This window comes from Fukomys damarensis, unplaced genomic scaffold (assembly GCF_012274545.1).
Source record: "Fukomys damarensis isolate Sample0158 unplaced genomic scaffold, DMR_v1.0_HiC HiC_scaffold_14, whole genome shotgun sequence".
NCBI classification, from domain to species: Eukaryota; Metazoa; Chordata; class Mammalia; order Rodentia; family Bathyergidae; genus Fukomys; species Fukomys damarensis.
The window spans coordinates 33,371,449-33,382,526 of record NW_022900926.1 but is presented as its reverse complement, the minus strand read 5'-3'; the positions used below and the strand labels follow the sequence as shown (position 1 = coordinate 33,382,526).

Genomic DNA, 11,078 nt, shown 5'->3' with positions numbered 1-11,078 from the left:
ATTGTGACTGTGGTGACTTATGACCAGTCTGTGGCCATCTGTTTGCAACCCTCTGCATTAGGCATCATGGATCTCATCACTATGTCTTCTTAAGTTTGGTGTCTTTTGAGTTTACCTCTGGTACTCCTACCTGCAAAATTTTATTGCCTTAACACTTTACCTACTTCAAGGTTGTAGACGTTTATAACATCTTTTTTGCTTTGCTTTATTTTTTGTGGCAGGGTCTCACTATGTAGTTGAGACTGCCCTGGAACTCACTATGTAGCCCAGGCTGGTATCGAACTCACAGTGATCCTCCTGCCTCAGCCTCCCAAATGCTGGGATTACAGGCATGTGCCCCCACGCCCAGCAGCAGCATACCTTTCTTTCTTTCTTTTTTTTGCTACCAGGGATTGAACTCTGGTCCTTGTGCTTGTGAGGCAGGCGGCAGAACCTCTGAGCTAAATCCCTGGCCCAGCATACCTTTTTTAAAAAGGAAAAATAAATAAGTAAATCTGTATTAAAAAAAACCCAAAGTATCGTCGAATTTCTTGTGAAATTTTTTTTGCTATAAAACCTTTTTTAAGATTGTGGATTTGGCACTTTATGATAATGGCATTTTTATGATAAAGGCACTTTTTGCAAGGAACCACTAAGCTAAATCCCTGGCCCAATAAAGACACTTTTTGATAAGACTTTTATGCCTACCTTGCAAGCACAAGGACCCGAGTTTGATCCCCAGTACCAAAAAAAAATAAGACTTTTATGAAAAGTCCTCTGTCCTTTGTTTTCTAGATTCAAGAAAGGCAAGTATTAATAGAAGTTATTTTTTTTTCTTTGATTACTTCCATTTTCTTACAATAAAATGCTTTTTTTGTTTGTTTGTTTTTTGGTACTGGGGATTGAACCGGGGTCTTTGCGTTTGCAAGGCAGGTGGCAGAACCACTGAGCTAAATCCCCGGTCCGATAAAGGCACTTTTGGATAAGACTTTTATGCCTGCCTCGCAAGCACAAGGACCAGAGTTTGATCCCCGGTACCAAAAAAAAAAAAAAAAAAAAAAACCCAGAAAACAAGACTTTTATGATAAGGCCTCTGTGCTTTGTTTTCTAGATTCAAGAAAGGCGAGTATTAATAGAAGTTATTTTTTTTCTTTGATTACTTCCATTTTCTTATAATGAAGTGCTTTTATCTTATTGATATAAATTATTAAATTTTTAAGAGATACTAAAAACATAACATTTTCACTTCTTAATATTTTAGTGTAAATATCAAAGACTTTAATAACCTATCTCTACAATGTCATTGTGCCTAACAATTTCCTCAATATTATCTGATAACTTACTATTATCTGTTAGATGCTTTACACTTTTTAAAAATATTTATTTATTTGTTTGCTTTTGAGACAGGGTCTCACTATGAAGCTGAGACTGACCTGGAACTCACTATGTAGCCCAGGCTGGTCTCGAACTCACAGTGATCCTCCTGCCTCAGCCTCCCGAGTGCTGGGATTACAGGTGTGCGCCACCATGCACGGCTTTTTTTTTATATATATATGCTTAAATCAGTATCCAAATACATTGCATTATTTTGGCCTTGTTTCAAACGTCTTCTCTTCTGATAGACCCCTTTGTTCTTTTAAGTGATATTTATTATTATTTTTATTATTTTATTTTATTTCTTGAGACAGTCTATGTAGTTCAAGCTGGACTTGAACTCACCATGTAGCCTAGACTGGCCTTGAACTCTCAAGCAGTCCTCCTGCCTCAGCCTCCTGAGTGCTGGTATTACAGCCATGTGCCACTATGTTTGGTGACATTTATTTATTGACAGACTCTTTTATTTGTCCTGTATAATTTCTCATATTCTGAATTTGGTTATTTCCTTGTAGTGTTTAACTAGTTGTTTAGAACACTTCCTACCTGGTTGTGACAGCATGCATAACCCTGAGCTTCTGGAAACTGAAACCAGGGTTTTTCTAAGATTGACTCCCACTTGGACAACTTACTGGGATTCTGACCAAAATAAAATAAAGTGGGTCAGTGATTTTGCTCAGTGGTTCTGCCACCTGCCTTGCAAGTGCAAGTCCTGAGTTTGATTTCTGGTACCAAAAATAAATAGATAAATAAATAAAGTAACAGTATAAAATAAAATAGCTGGATGTAGCTGAGTATCAAGACTCTAAGTTCAAGTCATGGTACTGCAAAAAGGGAGGGAGAAGGAACACTTTCTAGATAGATGGTTTTTTTCTGTTTCATCATATCAGAAGGTCCATGATGTCTGCTTTATCCACTTTAGTGATTGGAATAAATGGTCCTGAGCATTTTTTTCTGTTGTTGTAGTGCAGAGCACAAATTTAATGCATATGTACAGCTTAAATATTTCATGGATATGTATGTGTAGCCCCCACCCAGATCAAGATACAGAACAGTTGTACTACCTTGTGCTCTTTTAGTCAGCACCCATGCTCAAAAGTAAATGACATTTTGGCTTTTTATCACCTAGAATACTTTTAGATTAGGGAATTTGCATTCTGTCCTTCATTTTGACATTGTCCATTTCTGATGATGATGACTATTATTATTGGCAGTACTGGGGATTGAAGTCAGGGCCTTTGTCCTGAGCTACACCCCCAGCCCTTTTTTCCTCTTCTGTTTTCAGAGGGAGTCACCAAATGGCGCAGGTGGGGCTCGAATTTATAATCCTCCTTTCCGAATGATGGGATTATAGATGTGTGCCATCACTCCTGGCTGGATGCTCTTTACCTTTACCTACAAATAAGAACACTATCTTACTTAGCCAGTGTAAACTTATCAAAATCTGGAAATTACTGTCTATATAACAGCCAATCTACAGACCTTACTTAGATCCCCTCAGTTCTGATAATATACCTTAAGGTAAAGAAAATGCAGATCATTTGATTGGTAGATTTTATTTTTAGTTTTTTTTTAAAGAAAGACTGGGGAATAGTTCATTAGTCTTAAGCTTTTATGGGTTTGAAGGTTTACGAATACAGGTTAGTTATAGTATCTTCAGTTTGGGTTTATTTCATGTTACCTTATAGTTCAATACAATTATACATTTTTGCTGGAATATCACAGAAGTTGATATATTTTATCAGAGACATGTGATATCAATGTGTCACATTTTTGATGTTGGCTTTGAACATTTAAGGTAGTGTCAGCCAGGTTTCTGCATTGAAAAACTTCTTTCTGAACTCCATTGTTAGTTTTTTCCTTCTGTTACTAGTAGGTATCTTGAGTAGTATATGTAAATATCCTGTTGTTCTTCCATATGAATCTGCTCATTTTAGCTACATTTACAATTTTTGCCTGAATCAGTTATCACTGAGATGGTTGCCCAGAGACTTTTAAAATTAATCATTTTTCCTATATTAGTATTTGGGAAATTTCCCTTTATTCTCCATGTATAGCATATGTATAGAGTATGTATTTATTTATTACTGTAAACTCATGGATGTGCATTTTTATCAGCCATATCTGTCAGTACATGTATTTCTTGCTGCTGGATTTGAAGATTTTAAATAATGAAAGCACAAGGTATTTAAGATCAGCTTTTGTGATAACATTAATTCCAATCTCATATTTGGAAAAAGTATGAAAATGTAAGTTTAAAAAGAAGATAGAGTAGGGAGGGTTTAATTTCTTGGTCTAGTCCAAAGCATAACTAATAGGATTTTATAAGAGTTTTATAATTATTATTTTATAGGTACACCTTATGAGATTGTCACCTTTTGTTTCAGAAGATTGGCGCTAACTTAAATATCTCTTATTAGTTATATGTTATTAAAATACATCCTTATAATATTATACTTTCCAGCCATATAAAAGAATGAAGAAGCTATTTAAGTGTTGATATAAATGGTCTTTTAAAATGTATTAAATGTGGCCAGGTGTGGTGGTGCATGCCTGTAATCCCAGCACTCGGGAGGCTGAGGCAGGAGGATCACTGCAATTTCGAGTCCAGCCTGGGCTACATAGTGAGTTCCAGAGCAGTCTGAACTGCATAGTGAGACCCTGTCTCAAAAAACCAAAAAAACGTGTAAAAAACAAAAAAAAAAAAAAAAAAAAAAAAAAAAAAGGATTAAATGAGAAAATGCTATGTGTATTTGGTTGTATATGTGTAGAGTAAATATTTTTTGAAGGAATCACAAGAAACTAGTAACATTTGTTGACTTTAGGAAGTGAAGCTGGATGTTTGGGGATGGGAATGGGATGAAGAATATTTATTTTTATCCTTTTAAAGAAAATCTTTTGACTTTGAATTTTAATTAAATATATTTATTTATTTGGTACTAGGGCCCAGGGTCTTTGTGAGCTAAATTCTTAGCCCTCCCTTTTTAAAAAAAATTCTGAGACAAGGTCTTGCTAAGTTATTAACTTGGTCAGGCCGGTCTTGAGTTTGTGATCCTCCAGTTTCAGCCTCCCAGAGTGCTGGGATTACAGATGTGTACCACCATGTCTGGCTTAATTAACATTTTAAAATTCACACATTGCATATGTAAAATTACTGAAACATTTTATATAATTGTAAGAATTATAATCAAACTAAGTTTTCCAATATAATTTCTATGTAAATATGAAGTAGAAATAAATGTATAGATTAAAAATGTAGGATGTTTTCATTGTTTTAGTGCAAAATAGTAGAAAAGTGGGTAAAAATTTGGCAACTTTGTTTATATGTCATGGTATCATTGTGTATAAGAGTCTTAAATGAATATTTGGTTTGTTTTCTTTTGGCAGCATGCATATGCACTAGAACTTCTATTTGATCAACTGCATGAAGGAGCTAAAGCTCTTGATGTAGGATCTGGAAGTGGAATCCTTACTGCATGTTTTGCACGTATGGTAAGAGCTTTATTTTTTTATACCAATCCTAGCAGAGATACATTATGTGATTTTGCTGTATTTTTTTCACTAGTGATTTTGTTTTTTTGTTTTATTCTATTAAGATAGCAGTTGCAATATAAATCACTTGGGATTTTTTTGTTATTATTGCTGTTAATGACAGAACATTTAACCTGAACTGGTGGAGCTAGAAAGGATGTAACAGAAAAGTCTAGGAGTATGTCTGGCTTCTTGGTGGCTAGATTTAGAAGACCAAACATTATTGACAATGAGTTTCTGTCTGGTTCTTGGTTTCGTTTTTTCCCCCCATACGTTAGCTTCATTACCAGACTTTACCTTTTGATCCCAAGATGGCAACCAGTAGCTCTTTCTTGTTTTTGTCTTGCAGAAAAGAAGAGTAAGCCCGATTTTCAGATACTCTTGCAGGTATATTAGGAATAAAGGTAGAACTTCTTTGATATTAGGAAAAATGCTCTTAGAAAAAAAAAAAAAGCCATGTTTATTGTACTTCACTTTTCATGACCAGAGGCTTATCTGATGATTAATTATCCAGAATATAAGGCAGGGGCCCACTAAAGCATCATGGAGGGAATGTTCATCTGTGCTCAGATAATCAAATCAGCTTGGCTATGAGAAATCTTGTGCTTGGAGATTGGAAGGTTCTGGTCTAGTTGAGATGTAAGGATCCATCTTGGACTAGAATCCACATAACTTACCATAAACATATAATCAGCAAGCCTGCTAGACTGTGGAGATTTTGTCTTTTTTTTTTTTCATTGCTGTTCTCTCTCTCTCTCTCTCTCTCTCTCTCTCTCTCTCTTGATACAGGGTCTCACTATGTAGTTGAGACCTGGAACTCACTATGTAGCCTAGGTTGGTCTCAAACTTGCGGCGATCCTCCTGCCTCAGCCTCCCGAGTGCTGGGATTACAGGCGTGTGCCACCATGCCCGGCTTTGCTCTTTATTTTTAATGTGATATTTAAGCTTATGTGTCTGATTTATTTCACTTAACATCTCTTTTGATACAGGGTCTCACTATGTAGTTGAGACCTGGAACTCACTATGTAGCCTAGGTTGGTCTCAAACTTGCGGCGATCCTCCTGCCTCAGCCTCCCGAGTGCTGGGATTACAGGCGTGTGCCACCATGCCCGGCTTTGCTCTTTATTTTTAATGTGATATTTAAGCTTATGTGTCTGATTTATTTCACTTAACATCACGGTCTCAAGGAGTATCTGTTTTCCTACAAATGACTCAAGTTTATCTTTTTTTGTAGCAGAGTGGTACTCAGGTGTATATATACCACATTTTCTTTATCCATTCTTCTGTTGATGGACATTTAGGGTACCTCCAAGATTTGGCTATAATGAATTGTGTTCTATAAACATGGGTATGCATGCATCACTGTAATATGATGTCTTTAATTCTTTTCAGGAAGATATTCAGAAGGGGATAGTTGGGTTGAATAGAATTTCTAGTTTTAGTGTTTTGAAGGATCTGATTTTCATAGTGGTTGCACTAGGTTGTAGTCCCTCCAGCAGCGTAGAAGGGTTCCTTTTCCCCTGTAGCCTCGTCAACATTTGTTATTATTTGATATCTTGATAATGGCCATATTTTTTAGGGTGAGATGGAATCCTGTTGTTTTAATTTGCATTTTTCTAGTGCAACTTTGAGCATTTCTTCATGTATTTACTAGTACTTCTGTCTTCAGTTCACTTGACCATTTTTTGATTGGGCATTTTATTTTGGGGAGATCTATTTTTTGAATTTTTTTATATATATAGTGTAGATATTAGTCCTCTGGCTGAGGAATAGCTGACAAAAAATTTTTCCCTTTCTGTAATATAATTATTTAGTGTCGTTGTAGTTGAGAAAGTTGTATATGGTAAGTAATTTATGGTAACCTGAGTGCTTAGCAATCTAATTGGAGACTTAAACTGAGTCTTTGTGTGTCTGTGTATGTGTGTGTTTTTGTGTGTGGTGAGAATTGAACCCAAGACTTCCTGCTTGCTAGGCGAGTGTTGTACTGCTGAGTAACACCCACCCCTTTTTAAATTTTGTTTAAGACAGGGTCTCACTAAGTTGCTCAGACTTAAACTTTCAGTCCTCTTGCCTTAACCGCCCCCCCGCGAGTAACTAGGATGACAGTTATGCACCACCACACCTAGCTTAAGCTGTTCATTTTTTGTATTACTTTAAATAAGAAGACACTTTAATGACACTTTAATAAAATAAATGTAGCCCAGTCAGCTGTTGAATTATTTTCTCTTTTTTAGGTTGGATGTAATGGAAAAGTCATAGGAATTGATCACATTAAGGAACTAGTAGATGACTCAATAAATAATGTCAGAAAGGACGATCCAACACTTTTGTCTTCAGGGAGAGTACAATTGGTTGGTAAGTATCAGAAAATTAAAATTGTTTTTCCCAAAGGATTTTTATTTTCAGAACATCTTGTGCAAGCTGAATATACTTAGTGCTAATTATTTGTATACTTTTAAGTACTAAATAAGAAAAACATTTACCTTTTTGCCCTTCTAGTGAATATGCAGCACTGTGTCTTAGTCACTTTTTCCATGGGACAGAATACCTGGCACCCACAATTTAAAGGAGGAGAGGTTTATTTGGGCTCACTGTATTTAGAGGTTTAGGTCCATAGCCGGCCGACTCCAAGGCAGAAATGACATGGCAGAGGACAGAGTGGAAGAAAGATGCTCAGGTGTTGGTGATCAGGAAGCAAAGAAAAAGGGAGAAGCTGAGGAAAGCAGTTTTCCTTTCCAGGGTCGTGACCCTGGTGAGCCACCTCCAACTTGCCCCACTTCCTAACAGTAGGTCAGCTATTAACTCATAGTGGACCAATCCAGGGGACTGGTGAGTGTAGTACCTCCATGATCCAGTCACATTCCAGATCTAAATCATAGCGGTGTCTATGATTTCAATTTTGCATTTTCTTTTTTTTAAATCTTATTGAGTTTATTGGTCCATTTTAGGTATACAGTACAGTTACATTCATCACTGGGATCTTGTACCCTTACATGACAGGTCTTGGTTCTCATTTTACCCCCTTCACCTGCCCTCCCTTTACCCCCTCCAACCTCCCCTATTTACAAAGACTTTGTTTCCATTTTTTCCTTTTCTCGTATTTTTTTCTTTTCCCTTATTTCCTTTCCCCTACCCTTCCCACTTCCCCTACACCTTTAGCCCTTTTCTTCTATTTCACATTATCTTATTTATACTTTTAATTTTTCACCCCAGGAAAACTATTTGGTATTTACACATGTGTGTCTTATTTATTTCACTTAAGAGTATGGCCTCAATATTCATTTTCTTTATAATTAATGAGATTGAACACTTTTTCATGTATTTCATCGTTGGGTTTTCTCTATTGTAAAATACTTGTTCAAGTATTGGATTGTTTATTTTTTTTATTTATAGGCCTTCTAGAAGCTAGCCTTTTGTTAGTTTATCAGTGTCATAAATCTCTCTCTTTTTTTTTTAGTCTTTTTGAGATAGGGTTTCACTGTGCAGTTCAGTCTAGCCTTGAACTCACTTTGTAGCACAGGCTGGCCTTGAACTTGCAGCAAACCTCCTGCCTCAGCCTCCTGATATAAATCTCCTCTGACTTCCATTGTATGCTTTTTTTTTTTTTTTTTTTTGAGATAGGGTCTCACTATGTAGTTGAGGCTGACCTGGAGCTCACTATATAGCCTAGCCTGGTCTCGAACTCTCAGCAGTCCTCCTGACTCAGCCTCCCAAGTGCTGGGATTACAGGTGTGCACCACCATGCCTGGCCCATTATATGCTTTTTAATGTTATTGGCCCCTTTTGATAATTAGAAATTCTTAATATTAAGGTAGTTACATCCAGTGTGGTGGCTCACACCTGTAATACTAGCACTTGGGAGGCTGAGACAGAGGGAGCACCTGAAGTTTGAGCACCTCAGTTACATGGTGAGTTCAGGACTAGCCAGCTCTACAAAGTGAGACCTTGTCTTAAAAAAAAAAAAAAAAAATTAAATTTTCCAGTGCTTTTGGTATTGTTTAAGGCTGAAGTCATGAGGATATGTTCTTGTATGATTTTTTTGTCTTTATATGATTTTAGTTTTTTATGTTTAGGTCTTTGATCTTCCTGTCATTGATTTTTATGTATAGGGGTCTAACTGAATTTTTTCCATATGACTATCCAATTGTGTCCAATTTTTTTTGGTTTTTGTTTTTTTGAGACTTTGTAGTTTACGCTGGCTCTGAACTATGTAGCCCAGGCTGGCCTTGAACTCGTCTTGATCCTCCTGTCTCACCCTCCTGAGTTCTGGGATTGCAAGTATATTGCACTACACCTGGCATCTTTTTTTTTTTTTTCTTTTGATTAGGGTCTCACTAAGTCCCTGTGTTACCCAGGCTGTACTTGAATTTGCAGTCCTCCTGCTTCAGCCTCCCACAGTGCTGGGATTACAGGGTGTGCCAGTATACTTGGCCTGAACAGGTTTTTAAAAGCATAACTTGGTTTTCTTTCAGTGGGAGATGGAAGAATGGGATATCCTGAAGAAGCCCCTTATGATGCTATTCATGTAGGAGCTGCAGCCCCAGTTGTACCCCAGGCAGTGAGTTGACTTTTTTTCTGTTTGTGTGTTTTATTCAATTAAACTCTTAACAGATCGAGGAGAAAGTAGGGAGATCTTTTTTAGTTGGGAAGGGGAGTAAGAGATGGAAGAAGGGTTGAGAGAGGGGAGGTAAAGAGGATTAAAAAAAGAATTGGGGAAAAAATAGAGATAGAGCTTTTACAGATGGGAAGGTGATCAAGAGATGGAAGGAACAGGAGGGAGGGGAGAGATAGAGGATGAAAAAAGAGTTAAGCTGTGTTATAAACATGTACTGTACCAACTCCCCAAGAATAATGTCCGCATTATGTATTGCAAACATGTACTAATAAAAAGAAAAGGCTTCTAGATGATGTGCAAAATATATTTAGACTTTTGTTTCATTCATTTGAGTTACAATTAGCTGGAATGTGGTTTTCCTCATATATGAATAAATGTGTAAATGACATGGAAATTATTAAACCCCAGGTCAATGCCATCTTATCTGAAACAGTATTTGATCCATGTAAACCAGGACAATAATAGAATTGGAAAAATCTTTCTGGAGTTCATGACCTGATAATAATTTTGGTGTTTTATTAAATATAAGGATAGCAAAACTATAGGGGGTGAATGGGAGATAAAAGGAAGTATTTGTTATATCCTCATAAAATTTAGGTTCTAGAATAGAATACATTTAAGAAGGAATTTAATGCTGTGACAGCATATAGTTAGCATATAATATTATATAGGAGAGAAAATATATATGAGGGGAGAACATACATGTGCGCGCGCACACACACACACACACACACACACACACAAATGTTTTTGTACCCAAGGGCTCATGTATGATAGGCAAATACTCAACTACTGAGCTAGATTCCCTAACCCCTTTAAAATGTTATTTTGAGACAGGGTCTTGCTAAGTTGCCCACAGTAGCCTTGAACTTGTGACTCTCCTGCCTCAGCCTACCTGGGATTGCAGACATGTTCTATCATTCCTGGCTAAGAATCTAGGTTTTTTTGTTTTCTTAGAGTAGTGCGATAAACCCAGGATGCTTGTCCATGTTAGTATTCCACCACTGAGCTACATTCACATTTCAGGGGAGACAAATTTGCATTGAGTAACAAAAAAGACACCTATAGTGATGGAACTTGAACAGAATCTTAAAGAATGGTAGAATCTGGAATATTATTGTACATTACATATAATATTGAACATTACATAGTTAAGAAAATGTTTAAAATACCATATTTCATTTTAGTGAGATTCTAATAAGCCTGTGTCAGCTTTTAATAATGTTCATTTAAGTTCACTGAAATACTAAGTTTCTGTTACATAAGAGCTTTACATAGTTTTTGAATAGATATCCAGAGGATTGAAGGTCTCATCCACTCCTGCAGTGGAATATGTGGTTTTTGTTTTTTTCATGTTCAGATTAGTTATAAGAAGATACACACTGAGAGCTGGGATATAGCTCAGAGGTAGAGCCCTTGCTTGCGTATTTGAGGCACTGTGTAATCTCTAGTACCTTCAAAAAAAAGGGAAATTTGCAAAATTTGCTCTGGTCATTGATTACCATGCACTACTCATTGGCTGAATGACTTTGGGAAAATCACATATTTTCTCTGCCTTTGTTGGCTTTTTTTTTTTTTT

General features: G+C 36.5%; 1 protein-coding gene across 3 annotated transcripts in view; it reads left to right on the top strand.

The window, feature by feature from the left end:
* Pcmt1 (protein-L-isoaspartate (D-aspartate) O-methyltransferase) overlaps nt 1-11,078 on the top strand; it is a 72,192-nt gene that overhangs the window by 43,364 nt on the left and 17,750 nt on the right. For all 3 annotated transcript variants that reach the window (XM_010607734.3, XM_019205070.2, XM_033763315.1), the window contains exons 4-6: nt 4,741-4,845; nt 7,119-7,239; nt 9,357-9,442. In XM_010607734.3, the coding sequence (XP_010606036.1) occupies nt 4,741-4,845; nt 7,119-7,239; nt 9,357-9,442 (312 nt within the window). The remainder of the gene's footprint in view (nt 1-4,740; nt 4,846-7,118; nt 7,240-9,356; nt 9,443-11,078) is intronic.